This window comes from Solanum stenotomum, chromosome 8, assembly GCF_019186545.1.
Source record: "Solanum stenotomum isolate F172 chromosome 8, ASM1918654v1, whole genome shotgun sequence".
Taxonomy (NCBI): domain Eukaryota; kingdom Viridiplantae; phylum Streptophyta; class Magnoliopsida; order Solanales; family Solanaceae; genus Solanum; species Solanum stenotomum.
The window spans coordinates 48,130,570-48,152,130 of record NC_064289.1 but is presented as its reverse complement, the minus strand read 5'-3'; the positions used below and the strand labels follow the sequence as shown (position 1 = coordinate 48,152,130).

The following is a 21,561-nucleotide window of genomic DNA, read 5'->3' as shown; positions in this document are numbered from 1 at the left end:
AAAAGGAAAGACCAAGAAATCTATATCATACCCAATTGAATTTTGAGGTTTCTGCTGGTATGTAACAGAAGAAATTTTTTGTTGCAACTCATCAATACAAAATTGAGACGGGTCTACACTCCTGGGCATAGGAGATGAAGAAGAAGTGGGTTCAACATAGGAATTCTGTCCATGCAACATACCTACAGCCACCTACCAATAAAGCAACAAAAATTGAAAGCAATATCAAAACAATCGAACATAAAAGCAACAAAACAAGACAAAGTTTAATCCAAAATCCTAGAAGAAGATGATGAGAAACCAAAGAAAAACAATGAGAGCAAAAAGGAGAGAAAAAATAGAATAGCAAACTAGAGAAGAGATGGAAGCTTACCTGGAAGGAGAGATAGCAGGGAGAAAGAATTTGAGATGCTTTGGCATACCATTGTTTTGGTAGAAAAAAAAACATATACACGTGTTAAACAAATAGGCACACAAAAGATCAATACCCAATGAAATAGGTACACATTTATAGTACCACTTAAATAGTTGTGTACAATACTTAATTGCAGTGTTAGTCCTATTGTTGTTGGCTTATAAATAAGGGTAATAATAATAATATATATATAACTTAATGATATTTCAATTTAATTCAACAATAAGTTTGGTTTGAATATTGGTATATAGTTTGATTCGTTTATATCAAATTCTTAATCAAGTTGGTATACAAGATGGTTTTAGCTAATTAAGTTAGTACAGTGTTATGATTGTTATTTTAGCATGAAAAAATTAAATACCAACACACATTAATCATTAATTTATCCAATTTATCATAAACTTTCAAGGTATATATCTTAATCCAACCAAAAACTACATTCATCACATATACCAAGTAATCAACGACATATGAACATAAAACGAAAATACTATATATAGACACAATGGTATTTTCAATTGGTATACAATATGCTTTACACAAATTAAGCAGTAATTTGACAAACTTTCCGTCTATACTTTACACTTTCAAGGTATATACCTTAATCCAATCAAAAATCAAATTCACCACAAAATATCAAGTTATTTTGAAACAACGATATAGACAAACAAACACATATACATACACAAATCAAATTTTCAAAAATAAAAGACGGTAAACATCTAAAATATATTCACTACACTATCACTTACAACAATAATCTTGTGAGATTTCAAAATTACAATCGAGAAAAAAACCCACCAAATAATTTAGATCTATAAAGTAAATCAATCACCAATTCCCTTGCTATCTATCAACACAAACATGTTGCGTTGCATCTTTCATAGTGCTGAATTAAAATTGACACACTATTCATATCGTTAATTGAACAAACTATTAGACTAGAGGAAGGTAGAAAGTTTTATTTTGGTTAAAATACCTAATTTTTTATGGGAGAGAATGTAACCTTTTTTTGAGTTAATCGTGGAAGGTAAATAATAAAATGGGAGATAATTATAGTATTGGAGAAAATCGTGCGGTAGCATGTTTCTTCCATGTACGCTCGCTTTTTCATTAATATTAATTTTAATGTTTTTGTATAAACTATTGCTATGTGAAAAATAAAACTATTGTTATATAAATATAAAACTAATTGAGGTTGACATAGGATGAATAGTGGAGTGCACGTATATTCAACAAACAGGGACGGATATGTGGAGAACATGTAGCAGGAGGGCGGTAGGTTTTTGGCAGTGGACTAATATGCTTCAATTGACCACTTTAATTCAAAAATCAAAATCACCATGTCATCTATCGACTCCCTCCGACAACAAAAACACCAATCAACAAGGTTAAGAAAAGAACATTTGAATTCTAGATAACCTATCAAGTATGATAAAGAGGAACAACCACAACTAATTCTAAAGCTGAACTGATTCCCCCAGCAGCATTATAACTCCAAATCTTCAACAAACAGGAACAAGTAGAGAAATTTAAAAGCACATACAAAATATAACTTAGGCAACACCAAAAGCAAAAATCCTGAGGCACCATGGAAAACCAAGGCACCTCAACAGAATGAAAACAGGCTCCAAATCATGCTTGCCACCGCCTGTCAAGTACCCAGTTCTGAGAATGGTTACATAACATACAAGGCAGAAAACAAGCGCCTAAAAAGCAAATCAAAGACAAAACTATAGCAGAAGTAAACAAAACAGAGTCTAGATAGCACACTTGATGAAAATAAATAGCATTGGAAACACTAGCATCACACTGCACTGTTCACTTTCCCTTCTTCTGCGCAGCCTTGGTGACCTTGGCACCAGTTGGGTCCTTCTTGTCAACATTCTTGACAACACCAACAGCAACAGTTTGCCTCATGTCTCGAACAGCAAAACGACCCAATGGTGGATATTCAGCAAAGGTCTCAACAACCATGGGCTTAGTGGGAATCATCTTAACCATACCTGCATCACCATTCTTCAAGAACTTAGGCTCCTTCTCAAGTTCCTTACCTGAACGCCTGTCAATCTTGGTCAAGATCTCAGCAAACTTGACAGCAATGTGGGAAGTGTGGCAGTCGAGCACTGGTGCATATCCATTTCCAATCTGGCCAGGATGGTTCATGATGATGACCTGGGCAGTGAAACTGGCTGCACCCTTAGCTGGGTCATCCTTGGAGTTTGAGGCAACAAAACCACGCTTCAGATCCTTAACAGCAACATTCTTAACATTGAACCCAACATTGTCACCAGGGAGCGCCTCCTGAAGAGCTTCGTGGTGCATCTCAACAGACTTGACTTCAGTTGTCAAACCAGTAGGGCCAAAGGTCACAACCATACCAGGCTTGATCACACCAGTCTCTACACGACCAACTGGGACAGTTCCAATACCACCAATCTTGTAAACATCCTGAAGTGGGAGACGGAGTGGCTTGTCTGATGGCCTCTTGGGCTCATTAATCTGGTCGAGAGCATCAAGGAGGGTTGGTCCCTTGTACCAGTCGAGGTTGGTAGACCTCTCAATCATATTATCTCCTTCAAAACCAGAGATGGGGACAAATGGGATTTTGTCAGGGTTGTAACCAACCTTCTTGAGGTACGAAGAAACTTCCTTCACAATTTCATCGTACCTAGCCTTGGAGTACTTGGGGGTGGTAGCATCCATCTGTGAGACATTAACAAAATTAGTATGGCATATCTTTCTTGAAATGACAAATATTCTATGAATAAAAGCAAACCTTGTTGCAGCAGCAAATCATTTGCTTGACACCAAGGGTGAAAGCAAGCAATGCATGTTCACGGGTCTGACCATCTTTAGAGATACCAGCTTCAAAACCACCAGTGGTGGAGTCAATAATGAGGACAGCACAGTCGGCCTGGGAGGTACCAGTGATCATGTTCTTGATAAAGTCCCTGTGTCCGGGGGCATCAATCACAGTGCAGTAGTACTTAGTGGTCTCAAACTTCCACAAAGCAATATCAATAGTGATACCACGCTCACGTTCAGCCTTAAGTTTGTCAAGCACCCAGGCATACTTGAATGACCTCTTGTTCATCTCAGCAGCTTCCTTCTCAAACCTCTCAATAACACGCTTGTCAATACCACCAAGCTTGTAGATCAAGTGACCAGTTGTGGTTGACTTTCCAGAGTCGACATGACCAATGACCACAATACTGATGTGAATCTTCTCTTTACCCATCTTGAGTTACTTAAAGACTGCAATTAATACAAAACAGATAAAACATATTTAAAAGGCAAGTAATTTTTTTCAAAATTCAGCACATTCAATATTTAGAACTGAAAAGATAAACCTGGCATGGGCTTAACCAGTTGATTCTACAATGAAAACAATGAAATGTGTCTTTCTTGTGACTCATTATGTGTAAGGCAATACTAAAGTACTTATTGACATCTTAAATTATTTTTAGATAACTAATTGAATTATTTTGAGTAGCAGCTGTATGTGAACATGACTTAAGGTTAAAAAAAGATTGCAAATAAAGTAAAACAGCTACAGCTCTTGCAGTGAGGGAATAAACTCAAAAAGTCTATCTACATTAAGTAAATCCTTTAAATTAGCCCAAAAAGTAGCAATTACAGAGTTACAAATGAAAAAAAAAATACTATTAAGAACTAAATTACAGTATAGTGAAATAATTTAATATCTGTAACGATGTGAAAGTTGTATAAAAACCGAATCATAAGAACAGTTAGAACAAAAGGCTGTCACGCGAGTAAAAGAAATATCTACAGTTTTTAAACTTATGTTAAATACATATGGAAAATTCATTAGAAACATTTACAGATCTGGCTCAAACACAGATCGGCGATAGAAACACTAGCCGATTATACCAAAACGCTTTCAGTAAGTATGACCTTACGAGAAGACGCTGAAAATCATCTACACGATTAAGAAAACATGTATACAATTGATTTACAGATCTAATCACAGTACAAGAACAGATCATGAATTAAAAAAATAGAATAGAGATAAAGATGTAACCTTAGAGAAGAGAATTAGGAGATTGCGGCACAGCAGACAGAAGGGAATCGCAGCAAAAGTGATGTAGGGTTTGTGTTGTAGGGATAATGAGCATTTTATAGTCCCAACGATGACGATTAGGGTTGCCGCTCTTAAGTCTTTTTACGTAAATGCCCCTTACATTTTCTTTCTTTTTTTTCCCAAAAATGAATTGTATTTTTTATCTCTAGGGGTATGCATTCCCTTCGGTATTTCAGTTTGATTTTGTATTATTTAGTTCTGACTTTTCTTTTTTTTTCATTTAAGCTATTTGGTCATATCAGTAATTACTAGGCATAATATATAAATATACTCTTTAACTTGGTTTTGATAGATATCTTTCGCTGACATTTATGCCTCTAACTTTGAATATGTATAAGTAGAAATCTAAACTTGTATAAAATTGAATTAATAGACACATATGTTTTATACTTCATATTCTTTTCAAGACCACCCTTTATAATTCATATTCTTTTCAAAATCCGCGTATAATATAAAATTATTTTATTTGAATTATATAGTATTTATATATTAATAAATTATATTTATTTAAATGTTTAAAAACAAACACTCTTAATCATTCATTTGTTCAAATCCATATATAGGATCTTAATCACTCATATATCATTCTGATTCAGACATCTTAATCTTAATGAAACAAGTGAGGCCTAAGACTCTCCTAAATATCTGATTCGTTAAAATCTATTCAAATTCAATTAAAAAAATTAAAAGAAAAAAATAAATAGACTTAATGGGCTGAAACTGAATGATTAAAATTCAGACTTAAAACTCAAACACACTTACTAAGTTGAATTTGAATGATTAAAATTCAAACCTCCATTAAATTCAAACAAATGAGACCTTAGAGTTTCACTCTGTAATAACCTAGCTAAACTGGGTAATCGAAGAGTCTACACTCTAATGTTTTTAACCCATAGTGGGGTCTTGACTGGAAATGAAGCAAGCCATAACCAACATGTAATGCTACTAGTAATGAGCTCTTTGTTGTAGAAGTTGCCATCAATGACATTGTAACGGTCTTTTATATATGTTTTGATAAATAATATCTTGTTTGACCTTTTTTTTTTAGATAATTTACTGCTCCATAATATTTCTATTCATAGCAAGAAAGAATATCTTACTTATAAATAATGGTGATTTTACTTTGTTTTGAGAACAAGATAATATAGAGTACATAAAAGTTAGTAAAAAAGAGAGTTTTATTTAGTTGAGGAATGTGTTTTTTGGTGGAGTTTTGGACTTAACTCTTGTCCAAAGTTGTTTTGAGTTGTAATTTGTGATTAGATTGTTATATTTGTGAGGGGACAAGTCAAGAGTACTATTGGATCGGTGAAAAGTTTTGCTACAATGAACTTGGATTTTCTTAAACAGAGCGAGATATTTGCGCCTGAACCTGAAGATATTTTGTTTTCTTCATTTTATTTTCAATTATAATTTGTAATTTCACCAACACTCTCTTTTTTCCCTAACCTCACTAGATGGTGGGTGCCCGTGCACGCACGCAGGGCCAAACCTACGTGGAGCTCAAGGGTTCACCCGAAGCCCCTGGATCGAAAAAATTACATTGTATATATAAGGGAAAAGGGTCTGAAAAATACTCAAACTTTGGCCAAAATTATTGTTTCGATATCAAACTTTATGGAGGACTTTTTACCCCCTGCACTATTTAATAGTGCATTTTAAAAGCCCACATGGACACATTACTATTTATAATGATGCAATATTTATGATATCCACGTGGGCACATATATACCTTTAAAATACACTATTAAATAGTGGAGGGGGTAAAAGGTCATTTCCAAAGTTTGATATTTTTACAGCAATTTCGGTCAAAGTTCGAATATATTTCAGACATATTTCCCTATATATAAGGTAAACTTCTGATTTTATAAGTATATATGTTAAAATAAACCTTCTCGGCATAGATGATAAGCGTAGCTCATTGGCTAAGGGGTTCATTGTTAGCCGAAATAGTTCAAGTTTGATTCCCACGTGTAACATTTTTCAACTTTTTTTTGCTTTAAAAAGCCTGAAATGGGCTCAGACTTTGGGCTTAGAATACAGTAAAAGGCATGCATTGTTTTTGGGTTCAATCTAAAGTTGTATTACTTTTTTATTATTATTATTTTTCTCTTTATGTTATTTCATTTTCGTAATTTGACTTTATTTAAAATTATTAGTTACATTTTTTTAAATATTTTTTTCTTTTATTCTTCTTATTTATATTGTTCATTTTGTTTCTACATAATTCTCTTCTCGTGTACTAACTCAAAGAAACTCTTTTAAAAAATGATGAATTATTATTAAATTTGAATTACAAAAATATTATATAAAATAAAGTAAATTAAGATTAATTGAATGGAAAAATTTTAAAGTCGTGAACATCCTTTTAACAAAATCTATTTAATTGAATTTTTTTTCTTAATTTCATAGTATCTCTTTCTTATTTCTTTTTCAATTTAATTCTAAAGATATGAAAACTAAACTAAACTTATTTGATTTATTCATCATTTGTCTTTTTTTACAAAAGATTAACCTAGAAAATTGAATTAAATAAACTAAAAAATCGACGATGTCATTTATTTATCTTTTGAATATGCACTATAATATTAGTAACTCAATCTTTTCATCTTTTTAAAGAAATTTGGTGGTCTTTAAAGTAACATATGATTGAATGAGGACTAATTCAAAATTTAGAAAAAGTTCAAAGAAAAAGTAGAGCACTGCAAAAAAAAAAACTAGAATTTTTTAAAAAGTTGATGGATTAGAGTAAAAGTAGGAAGAACCTAAACGTGACATGAAAAGATAAGTTAATTTAGCGGGTTAAGATCAATATTTCACTCCCACCATGCTCCATTTTTCATCTTGTAATTTTTACGTGTTTACTTCTTTATGCTTCAAACCTCCTACACAGAAATCTTGGCTCCGCCACTGCACACAGGCCCAATATTTTTCTATTTGTATTTTGTATAAAATTATGTTAGAATGAAATTTGAAGAAAAAGTATAACTTTCTGCGCAGATGATTTTCTCTCTCAACGCAGGGTAACTAACTTGCGCCTACCATGGGAAGGAGAGCTCGAATTCCATCATAGAAAGCACTAATGGCTCAGAAGATGATGGTGAAGGACACTATTAAGTTGAGGAAAGGTACGAAACAACAAGAAGAGAATGAGAGCAAAGGAGAAAAGGTGATGTAAACTAGGGCTACGATGAACGAGAAGGAAAATCATAGTAATCGAAATATAAGAACCAACAAAATGTGATAATAAAAAAGTTGGACGGAAGTGAAATAAGCAATGAACAAGAAATAAAAGTCAGATCTGAGAAAGGAGAGCAAGCAATCAATGTAATAGTGACACCAGCGGAAGAGAGGAACTCAAGCAATGGAACAGTGATAGCAGGGACATCAATAAGTCCTTGCAGATGCAACACTAGCCCTAGGCTTAGCTGCGCAAATGAGATTGAAGCTCTGGCGGAAGATGCAGATAAAGCCTTCATCTGGGATAATTTCGATATAGGGAAATTGGCCACTGCAGGATTCAAGCTTGAATATGTGTCTCTATTAATACAGAGTGATTCAGTTGTATGTGAAATTGAAGATGAAGACATAAGCACTGAAATAGCTTGAAGAAAGGCAGTAGTATGCTTTGTATTAGGGGCGCATCCTCCATTCTCTGTAATGAGTGAGCACATCCAAAGTCATTAGGCGAAACCTAGGATTAACAAAATACCAATGCTAAAAAATGGGATAGTGTTGGTTCGATTTGATTCAGAAGCGGGGAAGAGTGTTGTAATCCAAGAGGGAATCTATCACTTCGACAATAAGCCATTTATTGTTAAAGCGTCCCAAACATAGAGTTCTCAAGAGATGAATTGTACACAATGCTGATATGGATGAAATTTCTAGGATTAGAATTCAAATATTGGAGTCCCAAGGGACTTAGTAAGATTGGGAGCTTGGTAGGGAAGCCTTTCATGGTGGACCAACACACTTGCCGGATTATTAATTGAGGTCGAGATGGATCCTGAGCTACTAGACAATGTATGGTTCAGGAATGAAAAAGAAGTTCTCGTAGAGGCAAAAAGTACTATATGATTGGAGGCCATCCTTGTGTAAACATTTTAAAAAGTATAGGCATACGGAGACATAATGCAGGAAGAAGAATGCAACAAAAAAAAACATTAGAGACACTGGTGGAAGTAGAAGAAAGCAAGCAACAAGGGAGAAATGGAAAGTCTCATCTAATAGCTCAGCTCAACAGAATGTAGAGATAACATATCCTCCAACACAATTGAGGAACAATACAAAAGTGAGGATGAGCTCACAAGGAACCTGCTCATAGGAGGAACAATCCTCAACAATTGGGAACACAAGTGAACAATACCAACACGCTCCATGCCCTAACAGAAACAAAACCAAATGAGGTAGTGAAGGATAGGGGTACAAGAAAAGAGGGAGGCATCGCCATTCCTAGTCTATGGAATGGATAACATAGTGTGTTGGAACGTAAGGGGCTAAATGGCCACAATAAGCAGAAGGAGGTCAAACTCCTATGAGATAATCAATCAACATGGTTAATTGGCTTGCTAGAAATAGAGGTGAAGGTGAATAAAATTGGGTAGGTGTGTGCAACCTGCTCTTTTGAATAGTAGGACACTTGATATTCAAATGGGGTCCTTCACAATATTGACAGGGATGGCCATCACACAACCACCATTAATCTAAATCACCCATATCAATAAGAGTACCCAAATATTCAAGGGAAAAAAAATATTTGCACAAAAAGATAAAAATAAAATAAAAACGTAAATAGATAGAAAGAAAGAGTATAACCTAGAAAAATATTTAATTCTTAAGTCCTCGGAAGCGGTGCTAAAAACTTGTTGCATTCAAACGCATACGTAAGTGTACGTGGTCGTGCAAGTAATAAAGTGGTTCTTTTTTAGAAACTGGATGTCGAACTCACATGGACTTATAGATTAACTATTTACTAAATTATACTAATTCTAATTATTATTTTTAAAGGGATATTTCAAAGATAAATATAATTAGCTAAACTAAAAATAAAGATAAAATAACAAATGAACAATTAACCAAGGAAAGAGAAAACTTTTACACAATCAATCAATGAATCAATCTAGGATTATGGTTTAGCTAACAATCATGTTTAACATCAATTTTATCAACTTATTTGATTATTTAGTTGTGATCAACGGGGTTGATAATATGGCCATGATCTCCCGACCTCTAATCGTCTATCACAATTGACAATTCAACTACATCGTTAAGCGAGGATATGTTATATCAGCTATGGAGCATTATGTTGTTTTCCCTATTTGAATCAAGCGCGGCACCTATGTATATCCTTATCCTAAACACAAATAAATTCAAGGTATTATTACAAGAAAATATCATTCTCCTATTTTCCACGTTCTATCCTTATATTCCTCTCCCGAGTTCTAGAAAAAATAATAAATTTATTCTAATGGTGATCAAGCATCAAAATAGTAATCACAAGAATATAAGAACAACTAATAAATATGATAAACAAATATGCCGAATCAAGAATCACTAAACAATCATTTTGTAAGTTAACATATTCCTAGAACGAGAAGTTTAACTCTACATAGACATAAACCAATTACAACATATCGTCCAAAGAAAAGATATAAAATAAATAAAAGAGAAGAAAAAATAAAATCCTAGGTCAAAGTTATTTTCTATATTGTGTCTTCCTTGCTTCAAGAATTATTTGTATGAACTATTTATAAATATAAAAAAATCCTAAATAAAATAATTGAGTCCAAAACAAATTGGAAAACCCAAAACCTAAAGGAATTGAGTTCCGTTAGAAAAGCATGTTTGGTGTCTTCTATTGTTGTTGCCTTCATAATTTGACACGCGGCGCAGCTCAATTTGCTCTTTGCATTTTGCGATTCGCAATATGCACTTCTTATATATTGTATATATTATTATATTAAATTTAATTCATTAAGTTGTCTGTTTGATTTCATTCAATAATCTTCATCTTTCATTCATTTTAGCTCCAAATTTCTTCATCTTCACACCAATTTAATCCTATAAATAAAATACACTATTAAGCACAATCCATAAAATCCATGCTAAAAAAGAACAAATAAAAAATAAGCAAATAATGATTAAAAATATATATTTTTAATCCACTATCCAATCAAATTCAAAATTAAAAGGAATCATTATAGTCGTGCAATATTGTATAAATGATAGTCTAGCTGATCTGTAAGGATTTGATTGTCTAGTCACCATAATTAGTTAGTACTCTTCATTTATTTATATCATTGTAATATTTGAGCAATACACAAGTTCAGAGTTATTCTCTTCTAAAACTCTTTAGTATTCACTATTATTTAGGTAATTAAAAAAGGCAAAGTTAGTGAAAGTAATTAATAAATAACAAAAAGAACTAAAAATTTGAATGATATGTTAGGAAACCATTTGTTATAATTCAGTGTGTCAAACTTCAACTTTTCCAAAACAGTATTAATTTATTTTTACACAGCTCATAAACTTACATTTAAATTTTTATCATATATGTTAGGTATTGGACTTGGTTGTGCTCAAGAAGGCCTAGATACCCCTAGTTTAGAAATGATTAAAGAAGATGAAGTGTAGATAAATTTTAAATATAATGTTTAGTGCGATTGAGTGATCTTGAATTTAATTTTTGACTCCGCTTTTAATAAGTTTTGATCCATGAACAACACTTTTGACTTTTAACCATGCATGAAGGTTTGCACACGAAGCAAGTGTGCTCAAAAGTTCAAGATCACTAATTTTCAAGGTTATTCAATATAGTTTCTTGCTAGGTGGTACTGTTTTCTTTTGATTTTTCATCCAATGTCCACATTGAAGTCCAACTTGATTGACTTTTGACACCATTAGTGTTTAAGTTCATTTTGTAAGTGATCCACATTAGCAAACTTAAGGGAGGTACTGCAAGTTTTGGTTCAAGATTCTTATATTTTGCTGTGTATTTCTGTTTATTCTTTTGTCATTGTGCTGAAATATGAAATGGGTTAATGTTATTTTGTTATGCTTCCAAGAACTCATTAAGTTGGTTGGATTTAATGCCCACATCATTCTTTAGTATCAAAGAATGAAAATGGACACAAATAGATCAAAATGGATACCCAGGATTCATATAGCTAACTTCAAATTAGAATCTCACGAAATTGCAATGGCAAAACGAGCACCACTTTTTGTCCAATTTCTAAGTACTTAAATGTATTTTTATTTTCTCAATGCTTCATATATGTCTTACTTATAGTTGCAAGGTTTTTGGTTCATGCTTTGATTTTTCACATGGACGATAAATGTGTCATTTGTGTAGATATTTCTCATGGTGCTGAAATATGAAATGAGTTTGTTGTAGTGTGTGTTACTTCCAAGTTCCAAGCTAGGCTGCTCGGACTCTTCAAAAATGATGCCGCCCGCACCCGTGTCTCCAAAATCAAGTTTGGTGGCAAGATTGGGATCTGTAGACTGTACAAATAGCTTTTTGGTGCAATTTGTGTCACCACTCACCTTCAATATTTATACTGATGGAAAGAAGAGTGAAGACCATAGCTGATGCTTCTGGTTGGAGAGGATGAGATAAACATAGCTGGTGAGAGATGCATATAAGGACACTGTTTTTGTGCTCTACTGAGGATTATTCCTGTTGACCATATGCATCCTTGTGCTTTTAGAACAAGAAGAACACTATGTTAACTTTCAAAAACACCAAGGACATTAGTGGAAAGAGTTACATGATACCTGTTACTGGCAAATATCCCGTGGAATTAGTCAAGGTGCTCTATGGTTATCAAAAAGAACACAAGTTTCTTTTTAGTTTTGCACCAAGTCTCCCCTTAACAATGCAGATAATGTACAAAGAAATAAAAGTTAACCAAAGAGGGTTAAAAGTCACAATTTTGGAAGGTCCCCTTCCAAACATATTTAAAAATACCTAACTGTCATATTAAACAACTTTCAAAGAGCTACAGAATGCTCTTGAAAATGTATCATCATTAGTCCTATAAAACAAGATGAAACTGTCATATTAAATAACTTACAAATCAAACAACTGTCAGTTATAAATAACACTATAACAGGAAAAGTAGTACAGTAGACCCAAGCATATTTCTTGCCACCATCATCATCTAATAACGTCCTTGAACGTAGGCATTAAACGGTTCAGCTCATCCCAATGCACACTTACCACAAGCAGACAACATATGAGTGGTCAACGACTGAATGTGCTTAATGCGGTTATCTGTTAAGCTACACATTATGCAGAAAATTAGAAAAGAAAGATTTGAAGCATAAAATTTCCTTGAAAAATATTGCATGTATAGCATTTAGGGGGATACAAATAAGTTTATTCAAGAGGAAACAAAGCCAAAACATGTACTGCCAGTTGATGAGGTTTTTGAAAAAAAAATAAAAATTGATTGTCTGGACCAACTTGCGCGCACCTCCACTAATCCCATGGGGTAACTGTCACCTTCCACTGCCAACAGTTGGTACTAGGACAAATGAAAAGAAATCACCTACTGGGAATTGAACTTGAGACCTTTATTATTCTTTTCAACCCACTTCATTGACCATTATACCATACCCTTGATAAGTCATATTCACGAAGATGCAATTTTTTGAAAAGGCAGAGAAGGCGTAATTATAGACACAATATCAACATACTTAGTGAAATCACACAAGTGGGGTTTGGGGAGGATAGAGGGTACACAAACCTTACCACTACCTCGTGAAGGTAGAGAGCATGTTTCCGAAAGACCGTCGGCTCGAATGCAACAAATCCAAGAACAAAGAAGAAGAGAACAGTATAGAAAACACAACAACTAACACGGTGAACCAACAAAATAGTGTAATAATCAAAACACAGTAAACAACTGACATCAAAGGTAAAACTACAATAATACCAGGTGATATCAGGTACCAAATATCAAATACTATATGAATAATCTAATACGACGATTGACACGATGCTCTATACTACCAACTACTTACTAACCTTCTACCCTTATTTGCGACCTACATACATTCTTATCTAAGGTCATGTCTTTGATAAGTTAAAAATGCGCCATATTATGTCTAATCACCTCTCCCGATACTTCTTCGACCTACATCTACCTCTCCTCGACCCCACTATATCCAACCTCTCACACCTCCTCACTGGGACATCCGCACATGGCACATCGCCTCTTCACATGCCCGAACCATCTCAATCTCCCCTCCCTCATCTTGTCCATACCACAGAGGTCAATCATACTTTGTCCTGAATATCCACATTTCTAATCTTATCACTCCTAATATGCCTGCACATCCATCTCAACATCCTCATTTCCGCTATTTGCATCTTTTGGACATAAGAGTTCTTGATTGGTGAACACTCCGCCCCATACAACAAAGTCAATCTAACCACCACTCGATAAAACATACCTTTTAGTTTTGGTGGTACATTCTTGTCACATAGAATGCCAGATGCATGTTACGTTCCGAGACTACACCCTGGACGTGACCGACACTTGAGAACCATTGTTGGTCCCCAAGTGAACCCCTCATCCTGGCTGACTACAAGCGGAAGGCTAACTCAAGCATACACAAGCATCAAAACTAAAGAATATTTAAAAACAACTTATTAAATCTTAAAATTTATCCGAAAATACTAAGTATTAAACATAATTTTTTAAATAAAATATCTGAAACTAAATATTGCAAGACTGACCAAGACTATCTATCTATGAAGCCTCTACTGTATAAAGATAGGTGTCGGGAAAAGACCCACAACACCTCAAAGCGTTACTACTATCAAATCATAAAATTAGAGTCCTTCGAAAGCAAGGAGACTTCACCAAAAGTTGGCGAGCGGATGATGTGATCTCAATGAAACTCCTGTTGATGATCCTAAGGACCCGTTTGGCCATAGATTTCCCAAGTAAAATTTGGGGAAAAGTTTGGCAAACAGTGTTTGCCCATACAATTTGTTTATTTGGCAAATACTTTTGGCAAATAACCCAAATTCTCAAATACTAAAAAAAACTAGTATTTGGGTCAAATCTCATTATTGAGCTTTTAAAAATTCAAATTCTACACCAAAATTTTATCTTTTACAAATACATCCTCTATAGTAGTTGTTTGCATTGTATTACATAATTTTTATGAAATTTTATGTTGGACAGTATCAAGACTTAAATCTTCATACCCAGTTAAATGCGAGCTCAATTTGGTATAAATTTCTATCTCTTATACATGTGTGGCTAAAAACCTCAATTCTTGGGGTGTGATTTAGCGAATATGGGTTAAGATAATTGTTGGGTCTTGCTTGCTGATAGTTTAATCGTAGTTTTATTGTGATTTAGTTTAGTAGTTGTGGATGAATTTAATGAATTTGTAGTTGCAAATACAAGTTTATTTATGTGTTTCCGGCTTTCTCGAGAGAGAAGTCGTAAAACTAAAACTACTAAATTGATGGCCAGTGGGAGTGGGTCGACATGAGTTCAGCTCGAGAGAGTGAGTGAGTTAAGGCGTAGGCTGGTCTTCATGCGGCAAGTGAGTTTTCGAGAGGAACGCATTTGAAAAGGGGTAAGTTGCTCGAGAGAGAGCTTATCCCCCCTTAAAGCTTAGCCTAGTCACAATTATGCTATGAATCTTCTATCAAAAGCATGTACCCAATAATCTAGCTTAACCCATATTCCCATCACAACGTTGTGTTTTATGTGCTTTTTAATAGAAAAGTTCAAAAAGTCTTTCAAACAAGTCAAATAAACTTGCAACTTGATTGACAAAATAGAAGTGTCTTAAATAAGCTTAAGCCTAAATGTAGGTAGTTTGTCTAATCTATTCAGAATTTTAAGGGTTGAGCTCAAGATAATTTAAATTGGATCAATCTCAATCCATTTGAAAAAATATCTTTAATTGAGCCCAATATAATCTCCAATTTTAATTCGTTTTAAGACTCTTTATTTGCATTGGTGTAATATATATTTCCATATTGAAGGTATAAATTAGAGATAATATCTCAGATGGTCACTCAATTTTGAATAATTCACTTAAAAAGTCACTCAACTTTGAGTTATTCACTTAGAAAGTCACTCAACTTTGTTTTATAACTCAAAAGTCACTCAACTATTGGTATTTCTCTCAGAAAGTCACTCAACTATTGATATTTCACTTAGAAAGTTATCCAACAAATTTAAATAATTTATTCAATAAACTATTGAAATCTAATTTTTATTTTAAACTATTTTTTTAACAAATAATAAAATGTCTATTTTAATTATCTTATTCATGACTCACTCCAATTATTTAACTATTTTTTTTTTAAAAAATGTACATCAGCAATTCAGCATAGACGAATTAAATATGCTGAAAAATGATCCAAAAAAGAAGAAGATTGAAATTGAACGGAAGTAATTAAAAAAAACGCACAGTAGCATATAACAATCTTTTATTATTTTAAAAAAAATAGTTTAATAAAATTGTATTCAACAAAATTTAAGAAAATAATTAAAATGAGCATCTTTCTGTTAAAAATAACAGTTAAAAACAGAAATTGTATATAACAAAATTTAATGAAAGAATTATTTAAATTAGTTGGGTGACTTTTTAAGTAAAATATCAATAGTTGAGTGACTTTCTAAGTGAAATGACAAGAGTCGAATGGCTTTTGAGTTATAAAACAAAGTTGAGTGACTTTCTGAGTAAACTATTCAAAGTTGAGTGACTTTTTAAGTGAACTATTGAAAGTTGAATGATCATATGAGATATTATCTCGTATAAATTACTATTTACTTTATATCTTCTAGGATTACCAATATAATTTATTTTAAAATGAATGGAGTAATATTTCATCATTGATAAGACTATAACCAACTTCCACATTAAAACAATATGCACTTCATATACAACTTTTGAGAAGTGTTTTCTATTTTATCATTAAGAAATTTTACCGTAATGTAATAGACAATAATTGGAGTACCTCCACTCTCGATATGTAATACTTTTGAAAGAAAAATATTGCTATATTTCGAAAGCTTTTGCTTTTCCGTTAACAGGAAAAAAAAAGAAGAGATTTTGGCCACATATATATTAACTTACTTAAGATGTTACATGAAATGCCAATTTTACGTGAGAAACGTATTAACATCAAGATGTAAAAGTGCTAACAATTTGAAAGTAAGTACCACGTAAATATTATTTACATTTTTTTATGGCTTAAGTCATCGACAGACACTTAAAGTTGTCCGCATAATTCACTTAGACACCTAAATTCAGGCTTGTACCTATTGAACACCTCTACCTCTTTTAATTTGAACCATTTGAACATTTTTTGGATCATTAGCTAAAAGTATAAAATGAGTGAAATACACTTGTGATGACGTGGCAATTTGACAAATTAAATAATGACATGTGTTATTTGAATTTTAAAAAAATATTTTAAAATGTATTATAATGTGAAGGAAAAAGAAAATCACTTACTATTAAAAAAAATTAAAAATAATCTGTAATCCCAATCGACTGACCCACCACCCAAACCCTTCCCCTGCTATTCCACCACCATATCGCTGTCCATTCCAACTCTTTAACATTGTTTAAAAACTCCGGCGACCGTGAAATCTCCAATAATTTTAAGCATGAATGCTTCAAACTGTACTTCACATATTAACATGAAAAGAGGATATAGCTTTCTTATTGCCCTATCCTTTTAGATTATTATTTTTCTGCATTAATTGAAAAAAAAGAGAGTAAATTAGAGAATTTTACTTCGAAAAAAGCATCAATGGCAGACAAGAGCTCGGAAGAAGAAGGGTTAGGGCTAAAAAAGGTTTGTAACAATTCTGTGGAATTTCATCATCTCCGTCGTCGTCAATGTCGTACTGGGGTTCTTATTCTTGTTCTTCTTTCTCCGGCGAGAAGTAGCCTTGTATGAGTAAAAAACTCATCGTCACCAACCGACAGGATTCGAATAAGCCTTTCGAGTTTCTTTTGCCCCGCCATAAGTTTTTCAAAGTAAGATTAAGTTATAAATTTGTAAGTTTGTTTGCTTCCATAAATCAACAATATGACAAAGATTAAAAAAACAGGAAATAAAATTTGAATCAATTCTATATTTGAAGAAAAAAAAAACGAACAAGCAGTGGCGTTAATGGAAGAGGTGCCGAACAGGAAGAAATGGATATAATGACGGTGATAATGAAAAATATGAAAAACTACAATGATAATGATGGTTGGATAAAAAGCAAAGAAGAGGAAGAAGAAAGTTACTGGTGCGAGATTGCGGTGGCGACGGTGGTTGTTGCTTGGTGGTAAGGTGGAGCAGTAATGGCAGCAATCACAAGGAAGAAGAAAGGGATTTTTTATTTTAAAAAGTCTAATTAGTTGCTTTCACGCGCTCTTTGTCCGTGCATCACACTTAAAATGCCATGTAGGCAAAAAATGTTTAATTGATTCAAATTTGAAAGGGTAGAGGTGTTCAATAGGTACAAGTCTCAGTTTAAATGTCTAAGTGAATTATGCGGAAACTTTAAGTGTCTGTCGATGACTTAAGCCTTTTTCTATTCATGAGTATAATAATGTCAAAGAAGTTTCCTCAAGGACTTGAGTAAATTGAATATGATAGTGATGATATGGTTGTTGATGAAAACGATAACAATCCGTTCAGGGTAACAAAGTTTGTGCTTCGTCTACTTCATGGTATATGGAATGATGCTTGTTGCACTCACTTCGAAATTCCACATTGCTCCAATGTCATGGACACTACTTGTTATTTGTTGCGACAAAGATCCAATAGATTTGTTGTGGAAGAAATGATAGTTTGTAAAACTTATGGATAAAAATCATATTTCTTAAAAAAGTGAAATATGATTCCCAAATACTATGACCAAACACATGGTGAAATTTCATCCAAATTTTCACCCAAATAATATTTGCCAAAAATATTTGGGAATCTATGGCCAAACGCTAGCTAAGTACCAGAATCTGCACCATGAAATGATGCATGTCGAATGACATCAGTGCATTGAATGTACGAGTATGTAATAGGGTTGAATAACACAAATAACTGAACTGAAAGGCTGAAAGTAACTCAACTGAAATATAGTATAAATCATGATGAAAATCATTTAAGCTCTTACTATAGGAATGCAATAATAGAAAATACTGAACTGAAATGCATACATAAAAATATACTTTAATTTACTTTATTAGGGTGTTTCTCTAACCGACAACCATCACTATGAGCCTCGTGATGATACAACGTCTTTACCCATATTGCCAGAGCCACCCTATACCTTGTCGGAGTATAGAACGCAACTGAACTGATGGATCCACTAAAAGCCTTCTTGAGGCAAGTGAGGAGTCGCCCGCCTTGCGGTACGATCCTATCTACTGTGGCTACGTAGTTTATGGGGGCTGTGAGTTGTCTGAACTCTCCCCCATCTCGATGCTCAATACTAATCCCAAAATATATAATTGTATGCTCATGTAAAATACTCACTGGGTTGAGATAATTACTCAAAAGGGCCTCTTTAAGAGGTAATTGAAATGTACTCTATCTTTCTGAAAACTCTTTATACTTTTCTGAAAATAGTACTGTCTTTTGAGTATGAAAAATAATACCTTCTTTAAGGGGAAACTGAACTTCTCTTTATCTAACTGGAGTGCTTTAGACAACTATTTATGTTATTCTTAAAAATAAAATAGTAGTTCTTTTCTGGATATGAAAATAATACTTTTGGAATCATTTGTGTTCCCTTAAATTCTTCTCAAAATATACCTTAAAAATTCTCTTGAACTCACTTTAAAATTCCAAAACCAATGCATGAAAATAAATTCACAAAGGATTTCAATAAAAAAAATCTCATCAACTAAGGTTCATGTGAAATATAAGCATGAACAACTCAAGGATATCAATGCACATAATACTACAATCTCATAATATAAGAATTTAGAATTCATAACAAGGACATAACTTATATCAAGAATTTCATAAAACTGAGGGTTCTACTCTATATTCATCTTGCTACTGACTGAATTGAGATGTAGGGTGTGAGGATGAACTAGTCGAACACTATGAATGGCCTTACCTACCTTATACACTCAAAATTCTTGAGAAAGGTGAGACCTTTAGATGAAAAGATGGCAAGAATTTGTTTCTTGAACCTTAGAGATGAGTTCTTCAGGAGCTTCCTTGAAAATCTATGAATTTCATTAGTAGGAGATATAAATTCGTGTTAAGATGAAGGAATTATGAAGTTTTATGGTAAAATCTTACCTTTGATGATGGATGAACCTCGGAGGAAGTTAGTTTCTTGAAAACTTCTCTTTCTAGGGTAAATTTATGATCTAAGGAGGTGAACTACGTATTTGGGGGTTTTTAAAAGACTCAGACACCCCACGCCCGCGCAGTAAATGCCTCAGGCGCGCAACCAACCCGCAGGAAGGCAGTAGCTGCTGCCACGCCGCGCTCCCGCGGGAAAAATGCCTCGGTTGCGCGGCCGGCACGTATCAAGATAGTGTCCAGTAAAATATACATAACTTTTTACTCCAAACTTCAATTGATGCAAACTTGGTGGCATTGGAAAGAAGGCTCACATACCTTTAATTTGATAGATTATGGGCAACGTAACTCTTTATATTCTAAGATATATGGTCGTTTGAAGTTTGACCCAAGTAGAATCTTATATTAAAACTTAATCGGTATGAAAGCTTTCAACTCAACTTTGTGCTAGGGAATTCTTGTGACCTTAATTTATCTCCAAATTTATTCTCACACTAAAGAATTAACCTTAACACCTAAGCACAACTTAAAAGTCACCCGATATGACCTTATATGCAAATGAAGAATCGTCCAGATCTTAGCTTAGAGATTTTTCGGGGTGTAACAATGCAAGCCTCCCCTTCATCCATGTTGTACCAATACAATGTGTGACATCATCATTTATCTCCTCATTTTCATGGTTCGTGACCCCACATACTTAAATATTTCAATCATGAGGACAACTTGTGTATCAAGTCTCACTTTCACACCTCCCTCATGTGTCATATCACGAAATTTACATTCCAAATACTCAGTCTTAGTCCTACTCAACCTAAACCCTTTAGACTTCAAAGTCTGTTTGCGCACCTCCAACCTATCATTAACTCCCCCGCGAATCTCTTAGATCAAAACATTATCGTTTGCAAATAACATACATCATGACACCTCACCCTGAATATGTCACATCAATTTATCCTAATACCAAGGCAAATAAAAAAGGACTAAGCATAGATTCTAGGTGCAACCCCATCTTGACTCAAAAGTGTTTTGAGTCTCCTCCCACTATTCTTACCCAAGTATTGTCTCCCTCGTACATGACTTTTATTACCCTAATGTAAACCAGCAGTACACCTTTAGGCCTCATTTATTTTCATTAAGATTAAAACGTCTAAATCTGAATGCATATGTTATTTTTACATCTGAACACTGAACAATTAAATTGTTTGTTTCTCAACATCTGAATAGATATAATAATCTTCTTCTTTTTAATTATTACATATACAATTTAAATAAACGAATTACTAAATATTTTATCAACAAATTATTTCATAAAATATTAATATAATAACTAGATCAAACTTTATAAAATATGAAAATATAATGTATAAATGGACAAAATATTATAGTATTGAAAGTACCAATACTACAAGTATATGAGATATATTTAGGGTGTGTTTGGTATGAAGGAAAATGTTTTCCTAGAAAATGTTTTCTTGGAAAACAAGTTGATTTTGACTTATTTTCTCATGTTTGGTTGGTGAGTAGAAAATATTTTCCGAAAAAGATTTTTAGTGTTTGATTTATGAATGAAAAATGTTTTTGAAAAATTTCTTTTATTTTCACTAGAGTAGAAAATAATTGTTGAAATTGAAAATATTTTTTAAAAACAAACTTCAATTTTTTTTGGGGGTGGGGGTTGGTAGGGGGGTGGGGGGTGGGGGTTAAAGGTGAAAAATTGAAATTTTGAAGTTAAAAATATTTTTT

General features: G+C 33.4%; 2 protein-coding genes across 2 annotated transcripts in view; one reads left to right on the top strand and one right to left on the bottom strand.

Moving 5' to 3' along the window:
* LOC125872833 (ATP synthase subunit d, mitochondrial) overlaps positions 1 to 21,561 on the top strand; it is a 739,546-nt gene that overhangs the window by 438,144 nt on the left and 279,841 nt on the right. The window lies entirely within an intron of this gene.
* Positions 1,962 to 3,700, bottom strand: LOC125872829 (elongation factor 1-alpha). Its single transcript, XM_049553627.1, has 2 exons — positions 3,195 to 3,700; positions 1,962 to 3,121 (listed from the first exon to the last, which is right to left on the bottom strand). The coding sequence occupies exons 1-2, from the start codon at positions 3,654 to 3,656 to the stop codon at positions 2,237 to 2,239; spliced, it is 1,347 nt and encodes a 448-aa protein (XP_049409584.1). The 5' UTR covers positions 3,657 to 3,700; the 3' UTR covers positions 1,962 to 2,236.